At 40.4% G+C, this 22,886-nt stretch overlaps 1 protein-coding gene and 1 pseudogene across 2 annotated transcripts in view; one reads left to right on the top strand and one right to left on the bottom strand.

Moving 5' to 3' along the window:
* The window catches only part of LRRC1 (leucine rich repeat containing 1), a 128,273-nt gene that overhangs the window by 22,402 nt on the left and 82,985 nt on the right, over nucleotides 1-22,886 (top strand). Inside the window, exon 1 of one of the 2 annotated variants that reach the window (XM_044253009.1) lies at nucleotides 5,297-5,429. The exons of the other annotated variant lie outside the window; for it this stretch is intronic. Coding sequence (XP_044108944.1) covers nucleotides 5,361-5,429 — 69 coding nt within the window. The 5' untranslated portion in view covers nucleotides 5,297-5,360. Of the gene's footprint in view, nucleotides 1-5,296; nucleotides 5,430-22,886 lie in introns of those variants that run through there. 2 annotated transcript variants of the gene reach the window in all.
* Nucleotides 17,281-17,389, bottom strand: LOC122897491 (annotated as a pseudogene).

Consider the following 22,886-nt stretch of genomic DNA (forward strand, 5'->3'; position numbering starts at 1 on the left):
AAAGCCTTTTATGTTCGTTTTGAATTACCAAAATCAAAGTAATGCTAAACTTGTTAATGCTTTTGAATATAGCTTTAATACAGTGGGATATATAAATAGCATATTACAGTTCCTTATTCCCAAGGATAAGATTTTTAAATGCTTTCAAGATTTTAAATATTTTCCAGGATACTTTGTAAACTAAATCTTTTCTTTGTAAATAACCTCATGCAGACTAGAGGGAAGGAGAAAGGACACAATGACACCTCTTCTTTCCTATTCCTGCACTACTTCTTGTGAATGCTTTCTCATGTGCCGGGCAATCTGACACAGCCTGAGCGTCCTCTAAAAATCCAGCTGTCTTCCTTTTTAAAAACATGGTAGCATATTAGTTAAGACAAAAAGAGATAGCCAGGATTTTAATTAATGCTTTAACTTTAAAGCTAAATAAATTTCATTTGGGTTAACATTTTTTTTTTTTTAAAGATTTTATTTATTTATTTGACAGAGAGAAATCACAAGTAGTCGGAGAGGCAGGCAGAGAGAGAGAGGGAAGCAGGCTCCCTGCTGAGCAGAGAGCCCGATGCGGGACTCGATCCCAGGACCCCTGAGACCATGACCTGAGCCGAAGGCAGCGGCCCAACCCACTGAGCCACGCAGGTGCCCCTGGGTTAACATTTTTGATACTGGCAATTGAATTTTGGGCGGGAGTGACTTTTTTTTTTTTCTGGCCCTGACTGTGGGAGTGATATTGATGCCCATTTTGAAACTGACAAATACAGAAACATTTAAAGAGGCAGAAGAAAAAAGTCTCTTGTAAACCAGAGGTGGTGATTGTCTAACACCTCAGTTGCATGCCAGTTCCTGGCTCCCGAGCAAACCTAAAGTCGTCTTTCACCCCGAGCATCTAAGCTGCCACCTGGGCATTGCAGATGCCGCTCACGGGTCTTTTTCTTTCCTGGACTCGGAGCTCCTTGAGGGAAGGGGCTGCTGTAATTTTTATATCCCTAAAATGTAGAGTAACGTAGGTATTCCAAAAGGATCATTTAAACCAAATTCCATTTATTTTAACTTCACAACATTTAGTTGCATGGAGTCAGTACTGTAAGGACAATGCTTATTTTCTTTGAAATGTCTACTAATATTTTAAAAAGCATTTTATATCTTGAACCTGTAATACAGGCACATGGTAAAATATTAAGCCAATGCAGAAAGTGTGTGTAGTGGAAAGTGGGTGTCCCTTCTCTTTTCCCTAGACCTGTACTTCTCTTCAGACCAGAAAGCTGCTTTTCTATTACTTTGTATCTTTCCAGAGATAGTCAGGGATATACAAGCATTAATACAAATGATCTTTTAAAAGGCTGCCTCTGGGATGTAGGGCAATGGGGATATGTGAATGAAATAGCCCTTGGAAGCCATTTCAGCAATATCTTTTAAAATTGAAAAATCAAGCCCAGCAATTCCATGGCATTCTGTTTTAAAAATAGAAATACCAGTGTGTCAAGATATATATGGAAGGATTTTTATTAATGCATTCCTGTGGTGGCGAAAGAACAAATAAAAAATGAACAGGGGGGTTGGGGAGGAAGGAAAAGCAAATAAAATGAATGCTGTCAGGGAAATGGTTGAATAAATCATGATGCAAATGTGCCATGAGTCTGGTACAATCCTTACAAAGATGAGGTAGAGCTTTATTCGTTAGTTGTCATGGAGGATCTTTCTCGATACATTGTTTTGTAAGAAAAGAAAGGTGTAGGTTGCTTTGCACAGTAACTCTTTTTAACAGAACAGTGATAAACTCTAAGTGACCATGTGTCTGCATGTTTATGTGATGAGCATGGAGAAAGATAGAGAAGGGAGGATTCAGAAATACTTCCTAAATTGTTTCTTCCTTTTTGAACATGCCTTTGAATCTTTCCTGGTGGAGTCAGCATCGTGGTCATACAAGTGATTTGCCAGATTTACTTACTTTCACTTCTAGGAAGTGGCAGTGGGTACTTTAGTCCTCATTTAATCTTATTTCATCAGTGTTCTTATGTTCTGAGGTCTGAGTCATCTGAGGCAGAGCATCAGAACTCACCTAGGGCAGCTAAAGGCTCTGTGCAGCACATGTGGGGTCTGAAGCCATCTGGGAGGGCACAGACCCCGCCAGGGGCAGTGAGCAACACCAGGGAGGACTCGCCAGCCAGCTGCACTGCCAGGCGGAGAGGCTGGGGAAGAGGCAGCGGTGACCAGCTTGGGGGATGATCAGAGGCCAGGTTAAAGCCCTGGAAGATCAAAGGAAAGAATTGCTGAGAGCCGTGGAAGACGGAGGCAGTTAAGAGTCAGATGGTGACTGGGGTGTTGTGCTGGAAAAATGAGTTAGGTGGAAGTGCCGAGATGATGAGGGTTAATAAGGCAAAAGCAGTTTGCAGAACCGATGTTCAGATAGCTTTTCCGGGTTTACGTCGCAGCACGCCCCTTTGTTGCCAGTCACGTTTATCTTCTTATCCTTCCCTGGATTTATGCTTCTGGCAGGAAGGAGTGGGAGGTGGATGTCATTTAGCGAGGCCTTGAAAAGTACTTGAAGAAATGGCGTCCCTGCCTTCTCTTCACGGAAGTGCCTGAATGATGACTGGAGTGGATATGAAGTAAGCTCTGGGGGAGAAGTTTAAATTGCTATTAGCAGAATCCTCAATATTTTAGGCCTGGATTGGGAAGGTACTTTATCTGCTCATGTATCTGTAAAGGAGTGCAAATGCTCCACTGCGTGGGCCAAAGAAATGTCAAGTCAGATGGAAGGGTGAGGTCAGTGGGGGCTCTGTGTGTTTGAAGGAATGTATGCCACTGTCCTCTCTGTCCTTGAGTCAGCCTTACCCCCACTTCCATCTAGTCTCATACTAAAAAAAAAAAAAAAAAAAAAAATTTCCAGTCCATTTAATTTACCTGGTTATGCTTTTATAGAGATGTTATTTTTTGCCAAAACTTTGTAGAATGTGATCCCCAGAGAAGATACACCAGCCCAGGGCAAAAAACTGTCACTTCCTTCAGTCTGGGCATAATATTTTTATGAATGTAGTCCTAAAGCATATAGATGCATATGTAGCTATTGGATTCATAGTGAGCTTATAGTTTAGTTAGTGTGTATACCTTTGGGTATACAACTCTTAGACTCAACACTGAGCTTTCTAGGTAAAGCCATCCCCAAGTTTTGTTCATGCATGCTGATTTTGGGTCAAATCTCCATCATTCTGTACAGAATTTTAGTCTCCTTGGATCCAGTTGTAAGACTTTGCTTTTCTCAGGGCTCAATTTAATCTTGTTAGATTAGCACATTGGCTCTATAACTGCCTTTAAAGAGATCCTCTTCCATCTGATTTTTATACAACTTACTGACTCGTTTCAGGAACCCTGAAAATGGAATAAAAGTACCATCAAATGGAAAGAAGGTAGGAGCTGGAGACGGAACTGAGACGTCTCTTCTGCTGTGTGCTAGTTTTGACCTTCAGCAGATCGTCAGCTTCCTTGAACTTCCATCCCTATCCTCTTCCCTTGGTATAAAATGGGAAAATCTTTGTCTCACAAGCTTTTTATGAGGGTAAGGTGAGTCCATGTGTATAAAGCATGTAGTGCAGTTTTGCACATAGTAGGCACTCTGCTGATGAGTATCATTGTCTTAAATTCATTAGTTAAAACCTGGGTCATAGCCCTGTAGTCGGTCCAACAGGTAGCTAATGAGCCCATTAGTCAGCATGCTTTGGGTTGACTTTGATTGTTGAACCAGGCTTGAGTCCCTCCATTTTATCCGTTGGCATTTTGTCTAGGACACCGTAAGAAGTGCATACGCAGACCTTGGTGCATTCCAGATGTTCTGTTAAGGGACTTAGGAAATTATTCTGATATAATATGCAAAAAAAAAAAAAAGAGCAAGACATTGAATTGTACATAGAGTACAATCACAGTTTGGTAAGAAGACAGTTTTAAAGTGAAATAGAAGTGAGTAGGGGAGAAAAGAACAAGGCAATACACTAGAAGGTCAATGCTATTATTACATAGAAGGATCTCCTTCAGGCTCTGTTGACTTACTTGATCTGTCTTCCGGTGTCAGAGCTTATCTTCTGTCATTTAGAGAACACTTAAGAATCTGTCACTTGCACCACGCTTTCTTTGAACAATTGAAAGCAAGTTATTTTTTTTCTTTACTTTGTAATAGTCAGAGTTCACTGTTGAGCTTTCACTATGGAAAATCATTTGTGTTAATGCTGTGCCTCACTTGAATGCCCTGTAGATTCTCACATGCCTGCCTCAGACCCAAGAAACTCTCTAGCATTTGCTTTTTCTCTACAGGCAGAGCTGGATACAGCTCTCCTGGGCTCTAGCATGGGCACTTTGCCTTTGTGGGCCCCTTCCCCCATAAAATTATTATTGGTCATATTTTGTGTTTGTGATAGACAAATAAAAGTCAGGCTGGATTCATTGTTATTTTATTCATTTTTTCCTTTTTCACCTTCAAAGACATTAAAGCGTTTTTGAGCACCCCTCCAAGTATCCTCGACTCTCAGCCCTATGCCTTCCATGCCTAAAGGCTGAGTCACCCGACTTGCCTTTGTACCTGTCACTCGCAGACTCCATTGTACCTGTCACCGAGAGCCCCCACTGCTCTTTGAGAGGCACACAATTTATGATGGTGGTACTGTTCTGTTTTGTATCTCCTCTACTCTGAGAATATGGGATGGTCTTGGTAACTATCTGAGAAATAATCTCTTGCTTTTTCCTTTTTAATATATTCTCTTTACTCCTTCTCAGGTTATTGTGCCTTGGTAACCTTTCCCAGATTCTATGCAGATTCGTGCCCTACTAAAGATGGCTGGAAAGGAGGTTTTTTTTCAGTTAACTGCTCTGGCCCATGTTATTAACACTGCATTGCAAGATTGACTTTGGAAACACGTCAAGGTTAATGCTCTGCTTTCTAATGCTAGGCTTTTTAAAAAATTTTAAAATATATATGGTATATATGATTGTTTCCTTACCCCCTCTTTTGAATGGGGCCAATCAAAAGTGCTTAGGCTTTGTCAGTGATTATTTTGAAATAAATTTATTACAGGAAATATAATTACCGCACTTGTCATGAATTGAAATACTACTTTCTCTTTGTTCCTACCCCAGCTGTATATTTCTAGGTCCTGTAAGAATAGCTCATCCACTGTTAAAATGTCAGGTGGCCAATAAAGAGTACAGATCCTTGACAAGAAGAACATAGCAATCGAGGGAAGAAAATTGCAGAGGAGTTGGGGAGGATACAGCAATAGCAAAGGCTCCGATGCCAGAGAGAGACCAAAGAATGTGGTTAAAACTTGCCTCTTGAGTGTTCAAACAGATGGGCAACACTAAAATAAAGGCCCATGAAAAGCCAGAGAAAACTCACTCATTCAAGTACACCCTTGGAATGGAAGAGGTCAAGGCAAAATCAGGTGAGGCTTATTCTATCAGTCTTTCTGTAGTCCGGAATGTTGTTGGTATTTCCATTATCCTCCTAAGTAATGACTTTGAGCAGTGAAAGCATGTCTTCCTCGAGGTTGCCAGGGAGGGCAAGTTTTCAGTGCTTGTAGGGTGGCCAGGCTGGTAGCCAGGTCCTACTAGATGCATGGACAGTGAATCATTTGGTTCACATTTTGATTGTGGTTCGCTCAGGATTACCAGACAAATGGCCTCCTCCCTGTGGCTGGCAAAGTATTGAGATCTCCTTGACTGTAACTGAATTCTCCTTCCATTTTTTCCATTCTGTGTCCTGGTACCATATGGTTCTTCATAATGCAACGGAACAATGTCTTCATGGGGAATACATTTCTCTGTGGTGTCTTGTTCTTGTAGACATTTAACCCACATGTATATTCCAGGGAGGTATGAACTCATTCCTATCTGTAGGGAAGGCTGAGCCCAGTTAAAGGGTGAGCCTTTTAGGTGCTAGAAGCGGTGTTTGAGCAAACCCTATCATATGATGTGTCCTTTGGCTCTTCCAGCTCAGCCATCACAAAGACACGAAAATAGATTGGATGCTAGAATGCATCTCGAAGTTCAGACTTTTAAGGTTTCCTGAACTCTCCATCTTCCCTGATCCTCATTACGATCAGAGTTAAAGCAATGATCATTTGTTCTCTGTCTGAGACATTTCAGCACTTCACTCAGAAATGTCTCTCCAACTCTCAATGTTCTCATCTAGGAGGCTTATTTTTAAAATTTAAAAATGGGGGGGGTGCGCCTGGGTGGCTCAGTGGGTTAAAGCCTCTGCCTTTTGACTCAGGTCATGATCCGAGGGTTCTGGGATCTAGCCCTGCATCTGGCTCTCTGCTCAGCAGGGAGGCCTGCTTCCCTTCCTCTCTCTCTCTCTGCCTCTCTGCCTACTTGTGATCTCTGTCTCTCAAATAAATAAATAAAAATCTTTAAAAAAAATTAAAAAAAATAGGACAAGGGGCTTCTATTAGCATAGAAAATATTATTAATAAGAATCAATTAAAATTCCATATTTAAAAATTCTTTATAACTCACAAGGAAGGATGCGAATCCTTCCATAAAGAATATATCGCAGCATTTGTCCTCATGAAAAAGCCAAGTCAATGATGCTGTCTTGCCACACTCTTTTCTCCCTCCGTCCAGTATTCAAGGAAAGTAGTGCTGTTTTTTTGCTACCTGACTTCGTCAGTATTTCCTCTTTTTCTCCAAGGGATGTGACATCATGTTCTGACATGAATTTTGGATGCTGACCCCAGATAACCTGTAGATTGCTTTGCTGCTTCTTGCAAATACTGGACTTGGTACTAGGTAATTGTAGGCCAGAGTGCATATCACAAACTGTTATCTAAGAACCTTGGTAGATTTTGAGTGGGAGGAGGAGACTATGGTAGCGAAATAGTGATTGTAGAATCTTAGGGTCAGAAAGACACTTTCTAGATCAACTGTTCATCGGATTTATCAGTTTGCTTCGTAAAACCATACAAAGTAGTCCTCTGGGCTGTGTCTACACTGAGGGTTCACTGTATTTTCAGAGGACCCTGTCACATTTTAGCTCAGTTTATAGAGGGACATTTTTCTGACTTAAGTTTCCTGCCCCTGGGCCATACCAAACAAGTCTCATCCTTTGATCGTGTGACAAGCCTTTGAGTATTTAGAGGCCATCTGACATTCCCTGCAAATCTTCTCTCCTGACCCACTTTCAGCTCTTCACAGGTTGTGACCAACTCTTATCACTAGCTTTGCTCTTCTGGTGACTCTGTACTGAGCATGGTCTGGTATCCTGACAAGTACTCACTTTTGCCTGGCAACCATACATGGAGAAGATGTGTGAAGTTTTCCTTACACTTTTGATTTGTGTGGTTTTTAGGAACACTTCATGATGGTAGTAGGTTCCAAATCTTAAATATGTAATGGGGGAGGAATACACTTTGGTTGTAAAGTTTCATGGGTCTACACAGAGGAAGAAATGTTTAAAAAGTGACCAGGTTCTAAAATTTGGCTGCCTTGCCTTAAAAATGTACTTTTTTGGAGCCTGCTACTTTGGGCAGCTGGTCGGTCCTCTTAGTCCGTGGAACCTGGATGCCATGTTAGGCTCAACCTCTCTTATTCAGCGAACTCTCTCTACTGCTGCTGTTTTAAAAATTAACACTGGGAATTGGCAGACAAGTCTTTGGTGTGGAAAATAGGGAGTCTTATAAACACTATAGGTTTGCTTTCTGTCCCTGGAGGTATAGAAACAGGGTAAGTTCATAGTGGCTTTAGAAACAAAGAATTTTTTGGCCAAATAGCATTAAGAGTTGTACTGAGTCACCATTCAGAAATAGAGCAGCAGTAGGTGGGGAGATGGAAGACCTTTATGAAGAGGAAGGGAGCTGTGTCATTTGTTTATAAAAGCAGGTCTAGAATCGTGTTTCCAGAACTTGGCTGCTCAGCAGAATCACCTGGGGAACTTTATAAATGAAAGTGCATCAGCCCCAGTGCAGGCTCAAACTCTTTGAGGATGGAGTCTTGGAACCTGAGGCTTATGCTAAGAACTGGTTTGCTGGGGCAAGTGGGGGACAGGAGATAGCCCAGCTTTTAGGACCATAAACTGAATTTTCTTTAAGCTATTCTAAAAGTAGGACTTTTTATATTTTGTTGTTCTACTTTCTCGTTTCTTATGGTATATACTTTTTTATTGCCCATGTTTTTCCATTCTTCTTCTCTGGTTATTGCTGGCTTCTACCCCTTGGAGTAACTTCCTGGCTAACATCCTGAAGGATGTTTCAGGCAGAGGAAGGGCATGATCACAGTTGCCTTTCTTCTCCTGGCTCATCTGTATGACTATTCTTTTTCATCTGGGGCTGCCACTGCCGCCTGGTGACACTCTGCTGCATGTGCACACGTGTGCGTGTTCGGGTATAACCCCCACCCTCTCCCCCACAGGAGCTTCTTTGGCTAATTGCACCTTCCATCATGAAATTTTAATACCACAGATGTACTGTGAACCCAGACCATTGTCATAGGTAAGACTTTTAAAATTACCCCACCATTAATTGTCATCCTCTTGGGGACTATATCATCCCTGTAATGAATGGATGGTTTAACCCTGACTGTACCTCAGGGAAGGCATACTTCGGTGATTCTAACATGCAGCCAGGTTGGAGACCCAGTAGTCAAAGCCAGTGTTCCCCAAATTTACTTGATCAAAAGAGTTAACTGGGAGTGCTTGTTAAACTCTCGGATCCCCAAGCCCTTTATTCTGAAGATGGTGAATGAATAGGTCTGAGGTGGGACCTAGGAATCCATGCTTAATAAATGCCCCAGTAATTATTAAAATTTGGACGGTTTGGTTCTCTCCTTTCTGACACAAAAGCCGCTCCTCCCTTCCCCCCTGTTTTCCTGACTCGAGGTTGTGGGTGTGGGGCTCGTGTTGCTTACAGAGCATAGATAGGCTCTAAGTATCCTGAATTAAGATGTAGCATTCATTTTCTAGTAAGTATTTTAATAAAAAACAGCCAAAATAGTGTTAGGCCACTTCACCGGACAACCTCAGGTCGAGTATTTATTGTGTAGCCGAGCTGTGGTAGGTGTTCCGAGGGGCATGGTGGTGTGTAATACCCCAAAGGCTTATTCACCTAGTGGAGGAGCACAGAGAAAATGTTCTGGAGGAATGGTCTGAATTTTGCCCAGGTGATAGGGTAGAAAGGCTTCCGAGAGGGTGTAGCATTTTAAGGCTGAGTAAGATGTTGATAGCCAGAAAAGGGTGTTTGGAACAGTGAAGGCTGATGCATAGCAGGTGAGTCACTGGGGCCAGAAGTGGGGTGCATGGGTCTGTGGGTGTGGCAGCTGACCTTAGAACGACCATGAGGGCAGTTGTGGGGCGGAAGGTAGACCAGACAGGACACTGGACTGGCAGCCAGAGAGGCTGCGTGCAGGTGTGGCCTGAGGGGCCATGTTGCCTTTCTAAAGTTCAGTTCGTAATGATTGATTGCTTACTGGCTGGTTCTTTGGTGGCATGACACAGAAGAAGGCACTTTATGAGCTGTCAAAACCTACAAAAACCTTGATGGTGGGTAATAATATAGAATATGCCCAGGTTAAGGGTTCTCTGAATAGGAGATTAAGAAGGAGTTTGTACTCTGTTCTGGGACTAGTGGACAGCCCTTGGAAACTTTTGAGAAGACACATTTATACTGCTATGGGTCGAGTAGACTTCCAGGCTCACTTGAAGGCTTAATCATGGCAAGTAATGTTGTTTCTATGCATATGGGTGTGTGTTCCTAGCTTCCCTCTGTGAGTGTTTAGAACATAACCCAATTGAGAGTTGGAAGCTCTCTGTTTAAAGGCCAACGAAAAGCAACATGGATGATTGGTGTCACCTGCTTTCCTTCCTTCCTTTTTCATAGTTAAAATCAAAGGCTGTTGGCACTGGAAAGGAAGCCCAGGGATCTAGTTGCAGGACCAGGATTGAAGGAGTCCTGCCTCAGCGCAGCCCCCTGCAGTGACGAACCAGGCAGGCTACCCCTGAGGAGAGCTGGTGAGCTGAGCTGTGGGCTGCCCAGAAGTCTACGATGCACACAGCATCTTCCTCGTGATAGGGCGTCCCAGCCCTCCCTTCCCACCCTGTGTTCTGTTTGTGCCCAGGTCAGATCCACCTTGAGTCTTGACTTGCTTTGCGCACTCTGAGCTTCCCCGAAATCCATACAGCCCTTTCTTGTTTCAGTTTACTTTTCTGCTTTATTTTGTTTTTAATGATTTGATTATGATGAATGATTTGATGAAACAGTTGTTTTGAATTTACTTGCTGTATTTGCATAGTAGCTTGAGTACTTGGTTGCATATGGGTTACTGGACTTGCTGGCTAGTACTTACAGTCTCTTCTTGAGGCGCTTTAAGCTTTGGGCTCCAGCCATCTAGCCATCTCTTGATTTATTTGTATAATGACTTTTTGTTTGTGGTCCTTCTCTCCTTTCGAAAATGAAAGAAGTCTAAAAAGAAAGAAGTCTAAAAAAAGTCTTGTATTGGCATGATTCTTGTTCAGCATTGAGCTCCATCCTAACCATACACTCCAAAGGCAGCAGGATGTATAATTGGATCTGAATGTGTTAGATTTGAAGAATCTCACTAACTTGGATATAGAGGAGGGTGTGTGAATGTGGTGGCCTAAGAGTAGTGATAGCTTACATTTATTAAACATTTCTTGCATGCCAGGCACTGTTCGAAACGCTTAACCTGCATTCACTCATGTAATTATCCCTACAGTTCTGTGAGAGAGAGATTATAGCTCTTATTACCCCCTTTTACAGATGAGGAAGCCGAGGCATGGAGAGGCAAAGCAACTCATTTGAACTCACACAACCAACCAGTAAATCAGGGAATTGGGATTACAGACCTTGGATTCCACCGTGCTTCTTGGCCCTACTGTTTACAGTAGTCAGGTGGACACACCTCTGTAAACTGAGTCCAGGGATGTAAACTCTCTGTGCTCCAGGTTCATTATTTGCGAAATTAAAGTGGTCGCCTGGCTCAGAGTTAAAGGAGTAAGTGACATTATGTATGCAGACTAGTACCTGCCACCTTGGAAGCGTTTCTCATTATTTGAGAGCTGCTTTTGTAAAAAGTAAAGTGTTGGAAAGTTTTTGAAATTAGACTTGTCGAAGGTGGCTCTCATAATGTAGCATTTTAATTTTAAATTGCTTTAATCCATGCATAGGAGATATTCTTTCTTCAAAGAAGTCCTTGATGAGTCATCCCTCAGGATTGCCAGACTGTGGAAGGTGCTTTCCAGGGAGAAAAGGGGACAGTGGTACCAGGTCAGGGCCAACCCCCATTGGTGCTGATGATATGGGATAGTGAGCCACAACACAGAAAAATGAGTTATAGGTATCTGGGTAGAAAGCTCGACTCAGCTGGGAATAGGAGGCGGGGCCAGTAGCACAGAAGTCTGGGAACACAGAACTCCTCACAACATTGTTTGGAGCCGGGTTCATGGCATTTTGTCTGGATGCTTGGAGCTGTTGGTTATTACCTGGAGGTCTAGGAATGGAAGGAAAGCTGTTGTCCCTCATACTTTATTTTGGGATTCTTCATTTCCTTTAGGATTCCTACCTTTCCTTTTTTCTTGAATGTTTCTAAGCTGTTCTTGCTGATCTCATGTCACAAAGAGATTTCTGACTCTGAGAACTCCTGAGGGTGATGTTCTGAATGAATAAGTGCTTGGTTTGTGGTCTTCATCCCAGGGAACCAGCTGGTGATCCATACAAGCTCACTGACAGAAAGTTTTTAAAGAGCTTCGTCACAATGAAAGAACCGTGTCCTTAGATGGATGCTGTGGTTAGCAAATGGAGTGGTTCCTTGTGTGGCCTATAGGCCACCATGTAGCACTGTGGTACATTCTTGTGTGTGTGTGTGTGTGTGTGTGTGTGTGTTGAGGTGTATATCCTTACATTAAATGAGCACCAGGAATGTTAGGTTGGCCTCTTACTAAGTTTGCTGGTAAACAGTAAAACTAAAATTTAAAGAATGTCAGAAAGAGCAGCTTAAAGATGCAGCTCTGAGAGAGCTTTTCCTTTCCTCGCCACAAAGAAAGCAGACTCGTTAGGCTTTAGCATTTGATGAGGGGTAACTGCAGACCATGGGAGTTGAACAGAAACAGTTGGACACTAATGGTTTCTCTTGTTCCTTAAACAGTAGGGCGATTCAGAAAGTTTTCAAAATTAGGCCTTGTGTTTGTGGTTCTTCATCTGGATTAATATTAGAATTTAATATTTAGTTCAGTTTGTGGGGCGAAAATGTAGCGATCAGCATGAGCTCTGTTTTGTTTTTGCATGACTGTTTGTGAGTTGCTAGGGAGTCTACTCTCAGTTTTTTCCATCTTGCTTTTCACAACTGTTTTGGTCAGCCGGTAGGAAACTGTGTGAGTTTAGTGTGTGTGAGAAATTTGAATCAGAGAGGACTATTTTAACGATGCAAGGCTGCTCTTAGAAGAGCTATAAACACTTTGGAAGGCAAACATGTCTAGGTAGAGGGACACTCTTCTACTAAAATTACTTCATTACACAATTTTAATCTTAAAATGTGATTCTAGCAATGCCAAAATGTATGTGGTAGCTCATATGTATCTAGAATATGTAGAAAATGTTTTAGGGCAAGTAAAACCCTTCTCCACTATTAAATTCTGCAGTGATCATCATGTTTCTAAATGCCCGAATCTGGTTAGGTCCTAACAGTGACCTCTTAGCCTATGCAGAGATCAAGTCACACATTTAAATTATTTGGAGTCCCGTGAGACTTCAGTAGGTCTGCATCTGGATGCTTGGGTTATTTGTTCTTTTAATGTTTGCTATATTTTATGGCTTGGTGATACACTCCCGCCTCTTTTGGAAAAGGACCCTGGCAATTCCTTGAAACCTACTCTCCCAAATAAATATAGTAACACCCTGATGGCTGCTGCAGGGCTCCCTCGTAAGCCATGCTGCAGTTGGTTGGAGACGGGTGCGTGGCTGCAGGAGGCCCAAATGCCGTATGTGCTAAGTGGTTAGTGAGATCCTTCCCCCAGCCCTTTAAGATCTCTCGATAAATAGGTACACACTAAAGTGCTGTTAAATGTTGCCTTAGAAGATTACAGTCCATTCTTGAATGATCGCACTTTGGTAACTCAGATTAATTTTTGAAATACCATGTCAGTGACTGAATCCATCCATTTCTTTCTTGCTGTCTGGAAAGATCAAATGTTCACTGGGGAGGGTTTCCATTTAATGTTCAGGAGACAAGAAACAGTAACTCATGGGCAGTTCAAGATCATCTCTGCTTCCAAGGTAAGGACGCATTGGTGTTGCCCATCTTTTTTCTTAGCTGAGCCTGGTACTTCAGAAGAACTGCTTGTTGATCCGCACGTTGGTGTATTTCCTGGGAAAATTCAGAAACAGTATTCTCAACATTTCCTGAGTAATCCATTCTTTTTTTTTTTTTCAAAGATTTTATTTATTTACTTGACAGAGATCACAAGTAGGCAGAGAGGCAGGCAGAGAGAGAGAGGAGAAAGCAGGCTCCCCGCTAAGCAAAGAGCACAATGTGGGGCTCGATCCCAGGACCCTGAGATCATGACCTGAGCCGAAGGCAGAGGCTTAACCCACTGAGCCACCCAGGTGCCCCTGAATAATCCATTTGGATTCATAGGAACCTTTCAAATGAATCTGATTCATAGGCATCTTTGATCTTCTTATTGGTGTGGCATGACTGACCATAAAACACCCTAGTTGACTTTTTAAAATTTAACCTGAAAGAGCATAACATGTAGTTTATGACAAGATGCATTTATCCTTTTGTAGCATTTTGTGCCTCATTTATTATGATTTTCACCTTTTCTCCCTTGTAGTTTAACTAAGCCACTGGTTTTATGTCAGCTCCTTGATGTCCGTTGAGAGTAAGGACTACATCTTATTTGAACATCTTTTTCTGCACTTCAAAACTCTGTATCAGCTAGGCCCATTACATATATATGTGGTGCTTATTAATGCTATTAGTGTGCATAAATTGTCTTGAATCCAAGATAGAACGTCCTCTAAACACATTTTATTCCATTTGAGTCATATAATGCTTTCCTGAGTACAATATATGAAAAATTCAACTTTATTGAATATCCTGTGCCAGAATATAAGGCCCATTTTAATAAAACTTAATTTAATATTTCTTTGACTTCTTTTGGAAGAACTATTTTGGTATGTAAACTGATTTCAAGTTTTGCTTGTAGATACAGTTGGCTCAAGTTTGAAGGAAAAGCAACTCTTTCTTCAGATAAATAGAATCTTTGGCTTTCTTTGATACAAAACATCAAGACATCAAAATGATCATAAATCATTGAGTTTAACTTCTTTTTTTCCCCAGAAGATATACCTTTTTAAAGTAATTTTTGCCCAGAAACCAATATTGCACTGTATGTTAAGTACCTAGAGTTTAAACTAAAAGAAAGAAAGAAAGGTTTTTCCCTGAAATTCCTATTACATATAACCAAAATAGGAACTATACCATATATACAATTTTAAATTCTTTTTGATAACCCTAGAACACATGTATTTGTATTATTCAATATTCCTCAGACACATGACTTACACATTTTTTATTGAAGTATAATTAACATACAGTATTATAGTTTCAGGTGTATAATGTACTGATTTGAGAGTTCTGTGCATTAGTTGGTGCTCACCATAGTTAGTGTAGTCACAATCTGTAACTGTACAACATTATTACTATATTATTGACTATTCCCTTTGCTGTACTTTTCATCCCTGTGACTTAATTTAGTTTATAACTGGAAGTTTGTACCTCTTAATTCCCTTTATCTCTTTCGCCCTGCCCCTGCCTACCTCCCCTCTGGCAACCACCAGCTTGTTCTCTGTATTTAAAAGTCTGGTGTTTTTTTTTTTTGTTGTTGTTTGGTTGGTTTTTTCGATTTCGCATATAAGTGAAGTCATATGGTGTTTGTCTTTCTCTGACTTACTTCACTTAGTACAATACCCTTTAGGTCCACCCATGTTTTTGTAATGACAGAATCTTCCTTGTGGCTGAGAAATATTCCCGTGTGTGTGTGTGTGTGTGTGTGTGTGTGTGTACAATGTCTTCTTTATCCATTCATCTACCAGTAGACGATTAGGTTGCTTCCATACCTTGGCAATTGTAAATAATACTGTAATAAAAAAACATAGGGATATGTATATTTTTTCAAATTAATGTTCTCATTATCTTTGGGTAAATACCCAGTAGTAGGATTGCCGCATCATATGGTATTTATATTTTTAATTTATGGAGGAACCTCTGTGCAGTGGCTGCAGCAATTTACAATCCAGTAGCAGTGCACAAAGGTTCCTTCCCCCTGCCCCCCCACATCCTTGCCAACACTTGTTGCTTCTTGTCTTCTTGATACTAGCCATCCTGACTGGTGTGGGGTGATATCTCATTGTGGTTTGGTGATCATTGATGTTGAGCATCTTGCCATGTGACTGTTGGCCACCTGGATGTCTTTTTTGGGAAAATTTGTCTATATGCAGGTCCTCTGCCCATTTTTCAATCATATTTTTTAGTGTTGAGTTGTGTAAGTTCTTTATATGTTTTGGATATCAACCCTTTATCAGATACATTTTTGCAAACATTTTTTTCCATTCAATAGGTTGCCTTTTTGTTTTGTTGGTGATTTCCTTTGCTGTGCAGCAGCTTTTTATTTTGGTATAGTTCCAGTAGAGAAACAAGATTTTTTATGCTCATATAATAATTTATTGCTTGAATCTACCATCCTATGTTTAATCCTTCCCCTGTAGCATTTCACATTGATCCTTTTTCCCCACTTTGTTATATTTGACCCTTCTCTGTGCTGTGCTGGTCCTGCTCAATCCAAGTCTTGTCAAGTCTCCATCTGTGCCATCGGCATGTCCTTCCATGTCCCTGGCTTGTCCCCTCACTCAGGTTCTCAGTAAAGTAGTGCTGCTCTAATTTATGCTACTTATAGTATATGTGCTGCTGAAGCAAGCACCTAATTCATCTTCATCCCCCAGTTTTTCCTCTTTAAACCCTTGCAAATACCTCTGCCAGCCTTATCTACTCTTCTGGTCATAGCATAATAAATAAAACATTCCTGGCTTCATGATTTTCAAGGTGATTCACACCTGAGCTATTTTAATTGTTGGGGGTGGGTATTACGGTATTATGAATATCCTTAGGGCACTCATAACCTTTGTTAGGGTTCATTAATGGTTATAGCTTGATGATGTATGAGAGCAGCTCAAAAACATGCAAATATGTTAACAAATGGGAGAACACAAAATTATTCGTGGAGCCCAGAAGACAGAAAAATTGGAAAGAGAAATATTTTAAGCAAAGTAAATGTAAACATCTTTATTATAAATGTTCAAGTATACATCCTAGCACTCAGTGGGAAACTGATTTCCTTCTCTGAAATTCGATTTACCTGTGACCTTTAAGGGCCACATCCTTCTCTTTGTTGTACAAAGAAAGGGTATCTGTGCTGCTGAATTGTGAACCAGTTAAAAAAAATTGTATTTTAAAACAGGAGACTTTTCTCCTGTGATATGTTTCATTTATTTGGACAAAAAAGTGGGCAGGGAAATAGATTTCTTCCTGCTTTAGATTATAGAGGAAGTGGTTAGTTTTATTGAGGAGTTAAACCTTTATCTCATTTCGTATTTAGTATCTGTGACCTGGCCCATGTAATAGTGCTTGGATAGAAGCTTTCAATTTTGTGAATCAGTGTTTCAAATTCTTAAGTATTTGTGACTTTCTTTTGAATACCCTTGTAAGTTTATCTGAAAATGGTTAAAAAAAAAAAAATTGGATTGCCAGTTGAATAGACAGTGTTGTTAGTCTTTTTTGAATTTTACCAGGACTGTCCTGGAGCTGGGTGATACCTTCCCCTGTGCCCCCAGACTGGACCAAGCCTTTTTTTCTTTCTATGCTCTTTTGCTATATCATATTATAAACTTGTTTCAGATTTCTGTCTCCTGTTTTCCATGTCTTTGTCAGTCTTCCCCTTGTCTCAGTCTTTATCTGCAGTTACTTGCCCTGCCCATGATCCAAGAAGTGGATTCATTTTCTCATCTGTCCAGATTACTTTCCTTTTATGTCTCCTCTTTTGGCCCAGATCTCGTGGGCAGCAACACCACTTATGTGCTCTTACATGCTGCTTTCATTAGCGTGCTCTTTCCTTTCCCTTTCAACTCATTCATCAAGATGAAATACAGCATTGGTGCAGTTTAACTCCTTACCCTTTTCCAAGCCTGAACGCCCCTTTCCCCTGGCTTTGTTTTATTTAGCTAATGAAAATATAGTTTCCCCAAATGTTTTTTGTCAGTTACCTGCACATTTTAATTAGCAGTAATTGGGCCTCAGATAAACCTCATTGGCTGTGATACTGCCACTGCGCAAAGCTATGTGAGCATTTTATTTGCTCTATGAGCCTCCAATGTGATCGTGCTTTAGAATTTTCCTTAAAGAATGTTACTGACTAACAGTAGCAGCAGTGCTTGGGAAGCCGCTGAACGGGGTGGAAACCTCAGTTTTCTTATTTGTTAAGTGGAGATAAAAAACTTAGCTTCCTTGGTCCCTGTAGGGATTCAACTGCATGAGGTATCCTGGTGCCCCTTGCTTAGTCTTTTATCACCAAAAGGGATTCCTTCTTCATTGATGTCTGCCAGTCCTGTGCATGGTTGGACATCTTTATTGAGCTATGACTCATACGCTGTACAGTGTACCCATTTAAAGTGCATGATACTGTGGTTTTTACTATATGCAGAGTTGTGCAGCCATTACCACAATTAATTTTATAATGTCCTCATCACCCCATACCCATTAGTAGTCATTCTTTGTTTGGTAGGCAACCACTAATCTACTTTTTGTAATTTTATGCATTTTTAACCTCATGCTTGTTGTATTGTATGCTAATAGGATTTTCATTTTTCTTAAGGTGCACTGAAGGTATTTTGAAATGCAATCTTATAATTTTTAGAACTAAAAAAAGCCCTTCAATCATTTTATGCCCCCCCCCCCCATTTTTTAAACAAGGGAACAAAGTGATTCACCTGGGGACATTCCCATTCCATAGCTCTTTACCAAAACACAGACACATACCCACACACAGACACAGACACACACACATACACAGTCTTGTTAATGCTTCTTTCATCAGTAGTTCTCCTTTTTGAGTGTCTGCTTTTTCAAATTCAGATCCAAGATGTGAAATATGATTATTTGAACTCTCTGCTTCAGACAGCCCATCCTGTCACTATTCTGTGAATATTTCTTGGGTTTCTTCCTTTACCTGTAACTTTCTCATGACTCAAAAATCTTGGCCAAAGTTTGTACAATATATTGTTCTATTTTCTGTTTAAATTTTCTTTAAACAGTCGTTACTCTGTGATCCAGCATAGAAGTTTCTAGGATAATCTATCCAGTTTTTATGTTTTTCTGTGACATCGCTGAGGCTCCTACTCATTTTATGGTAGACCATTTCATCTACCAGTTTTCTCCCATCATGCCTCTTTTCAGTGTGATTTTTACTGCTTCTTTCATCTGCCAGTACAGACTAATTCTCCAGCCCCCTGAATGTGGCAGAAATGATAGCATGCATATTTCAAGGCCCCAAGAGTCCTTGCAGCCTCTTCTTTTGCCACTTTTGAGTTCTGCTTGGAGATGTTCATGTAGAGAAGCCACTGTATCATAAGGGAGAGGGCAGAGGCCATGTGGACAACAGAGGTGCTCTGGCTAACAATTGGTACTAATTGCCAGACCATAAGAGTCAGGCCAGGGTGGATCTTCCAGCCTTTCTGACCTTCCAGCTGATGGTAACGGTTGCATGAGTGAGCTCAGGTGAAAGCAACAGAGGAACTGCCCAGCCAACCCACAGAATGTGAGAAATTTAAAAAAAAAAAAAATGTCGTTTTAGAATTTGCGATGGTTTGTTATACAGCAGAAGTTAACTGGTACATGTAGGTACCAGCTTGGTGGCAACATTGAGATGATTAAAGAATGTAATCCCTGTAAAGTCCTTAGCTTACGGCCAAGCACAGAGAGTCCTTAACAGAGGCCAGTCGCTATATCATTTTGGCTGTAGCGTGATCATTACTCCTGGTGCTTTTGGTCACTATGGTCATTTTCTTTCTCCTCTTCTCCAGGTGTAATGTCACTCCTTTTCATTATCATTCACTGTGATGAGCTAAAGAATTGGATGTCCTTGGTGCTAATTGTCTAGTATTTTCCTTCCTGATTAGTAAATAGTTTAAAACTTTCAGAACTATTCCTACTATGAAATAAAACAAATATATAGCAAAGTGCACAAGGTGTAAATGTAACTTAAAACAAATTATGGAATGAATTCTTGTAACTATCACTCAGGTTGAGACATTTAACATTGCTTGGACTCCAGAAGTCCATTACGTGTTCTTCCTGGTTATAGTCTTCTCCCTTATACCTACAGGTAGCCACTACCACTACCCCAATTTCACAGAAATCACTTCTTGACTTTTCTTTATAGTTTTTACCACCTCTGTGTGCATTTCCAAACAAAGTAGTTTAGTTTTCAACTTTATATATATTGTGTATGTGTGTCTACACACACATACATGGATTTTTTTTTTGGTGAAAACTTCATTTGCTGAATATTATTTCTAAGACTCTTTCCTATAATGACTAACAGTAAAAAAGCTTTCATTTTGATTGCTATGTAGAATTTCATTTTAAGACTATACCTCTCTGGGGGCACCTGGGTGGCTCAGTGGGTTAAAGCCTCTGCTTTTGGCTCAGGTCATGGTCCCAGCATCTTCGAGCCCCAGTTGGGCTCTCTGCTCTGTGGAGAGCCTACTTCCCCCCCTCTCTGCCTGCCTCTCTGCCTCTGTGATCTCTGTCTGTCAAAAAAAAAAAAAAGAAAGAAAAAAGAATATACTTTTCTGTTAAATCTAGTATTGATGAGTATTTGAGTTATTTATAGTTTTGGGCTTACAAATAATTCTGTCAAGCACATTCTTTGAGGTATTCTGAAATAACGTATGTGAGAATTTTTTTTTTTTTCAGTTTTTGTTTTTTAAATTTTTTTTTTTATTGATTTATTTGACAGAGAGGGATCACAAGCAGGCAGAGAGGCAGGCAGAGAGAGAGAGGAGGAAGCAGGCTCCCTGCTGAGCAGAGAGCCCGATGCGGGACTCGACCCCAGGATCCTGGGATCATGACCTGAGCCGAAGGCAGCGGCTTAACCCACTGAGCCACCCAGGCGCCCGAGAATTTTTTTTTTAAAAAGGTATATACCTAGGAATAGAATTTCTGGGTAATGAAGTTATAGTCACTTTTTTATAAATTTCACAGAAAAGAACAAATGATATACAGTGGACCCTTGAACAACATGGTAATGGATTAGGGCTGCCACCCCTCACCCCTGAGGACAGTCAGAAATCTTCATATAACTTTGGGTCCTCCATAACTTAACTACTAATAGCCTACTGTTGACAGGAAGACTTACCTATAATATAAATAATAGATTACCACCTATTTTGTATGTTCTATGTATTTCACACTGTATTCTTAGAATAACGTAAACTAGAGAAGATGTTAGGAAAATCACAAGAGAAAATACATTTATAGTACTATACCATATTTATTGAAAAATGCAGTTCAAAGCTGTGTTGTTTAAGGGTTACCTCTGTCCTGTAACAGGTGTTAATATCTCTCAAGATTAGAACCTTTGGTTTACCATAGCTTTGCCAAAGTTGTCGTCCAAAAAGGTAGTTCAGGTCAAAGGGTACAAGAGTAGGAATGTGATGAGAGTTACGTAGAATGAAAGGGGTGACCATTTAGTTGAAGCATTCGAATGCATCCAGAAGGGAAATCTGTGAGTCATTTTGGTGTCATTATAGCTGGAGTCAAACAATTTTTTAGGAGTTTAATAATATTCTTTATGCTATAGGTGAATCTGTAACAATGATTTGTGTTTTCTTTACTCTGAGGATAAGTTTGGGCAATAGGGGGATAATTGACTCATCCTTGACCATATAGTAATTAAAAAGGACATAGCTCTTTTAGGACTGAGATCTCCTATGTCCCTTTCTTTTTTAAATTTCTATTTAAATTCAGTATAGTTAACATATAGTGTATTATACGTTACAGGGGTAGAATTTAGTGATTCATCAGTTGCATATAAACCCAGTACTCAGTACATCAAGTACCCTCCTTAGTGCCCATCACCCAGTTACCCTATCCTCCCACCCACCTCCCTTCTCATTTGTTTCCTAGAGTTAGAGTCTCTTATGGTTTGCTTCCCTCTCTGTTTTTATCTTATTTTATTTTTCCTTCCCTTCCCTGTTTTGTTTTGTTTCTGTTTTGTTTCTTAAATTCCACATACTAGTGAAATCATATGGTATTTGTCTTTCCCTGACTGATTTTGCTTAGCATAATACCCTCTAGTTCCATCCATGTCATTGCAAATGGCAAGATTTCATTCTTGATGGCTCATATTCCACTGTGTTTCTCACACATACACACACAGACACACACACACACACACACACATCAACAGATGAATGGATAAAGAAATATATATGTATATATGTATCCATTTATCTTTATCCATTCATCTGTTGACAGACAGATCGGGCCTCTTTCCATATTTTGGCTCTTGTGAACATTGCTACTATAAACATTGGGGATGCAGGTGTCTCTTCGAATCACTGTGTTTGTATCCTCTGAGTAAATACCTGGTAGTGAAATTGCTGGGCCATATGGTAACTCTATTTTTAACTTTTTGAGGAACCTCTATACTGTTTTCCAAAGTGACTGCACCAGCTTGCATTCCCACCAACAATGTAGGGGGGTTCCCCTTTCTCAACATCTTTGCCAGCATCAGTTTTTTTCTGAGTTGTTAATTTTAGCCATTCTGATTGGTGTGAGATGGTGTCTCATTGTGGTTTTGATTTGTATTTCCCTGATGCCAAGGGATATGGAGCATTTTTTCATATGTCTGTTGGCTATTTGGAAATCTGTGGAGAAATGTATGTTCATGCCTTTGCCCATTTTTTGACTGGATTTTTTGTTCTTTGTGTTGAGTTTGATAAGTTCTTTCTGGATTTTGGATACTAACCCTTTATCTGGTATGTCATTTGCAAATATCCTTCTCCCATTCCATAGGTTGCATTTTAGTTTTATTAATTATTTCCTTTGTTGTGCAGAAACTTTATCTTGATGAATCCCAGTGGTTCATTTTTGCTTTTGTTTCCCTTGCCTTTGGAGACAATGTCTAAGAAGAAGTTGCTGTGATCAAGGTCATAGAGGTTGCTGCCTGTGTTCTCCTTGAAGATTTTATTAGATTCATGTCTCACAATTAGAACTTTCATCCATTTTGAGCCTATTTTTGTGTATGATGTAAGAAAGTGATCCAGTTTCATTCTTCTTCATGTGGCTATCCAGTTTTCCCAGTACCATTTGTTGAAGAGACTATCTTTTTTTCTAGTGGATATCCTTTCCTGCATTTTCAAAGATTAGTTGACCATAGAGTTGAAGGTCCATTTCTGGGCTCTCTGTTCGGTTTCCATTGATCTATGTGTCTGTTTTTGTGCCAGCACCATACTGTCTTGATGACAGCTTTGTAATAGAGCTTAAAGTCCGGAATTGTAATGCCACCAGCTTTGGTTTTCTTTTATGACATTTCTTTGGCTATTCAGAATATTTTCTGGTTTAATACACATTTCAGGATTATTTGTTCCAGCTCTAAAATAGCTGATGGTATTTTTTTTTAAAGATTTTATTTATTTATTTGACAGAGAGAGATTACAAGTAGGCAGAGAGGCAGGCAGAGAGAGAAGGAGGAGGAAGCAGGCTCCCCACTGAGCAGAAAGCCCGATGCGGGACTCGATCCCAGGACCCCGAGATCATGACCCGAGCCGAAG

This window comes from Neovison vison, chromosome 1 (genome assembly GCF_020171115.1).
Source record: "Neovison vison isolate M4711 chromosome 1, ASM_NN_V1, whole genome shotgun sequence".
NCBI classification, from domain to species: Eukaryota; Metazoa; Chordata; class Mammalia; order Carnivora; family Mustelidae; genus Neogale; species Neogale vison.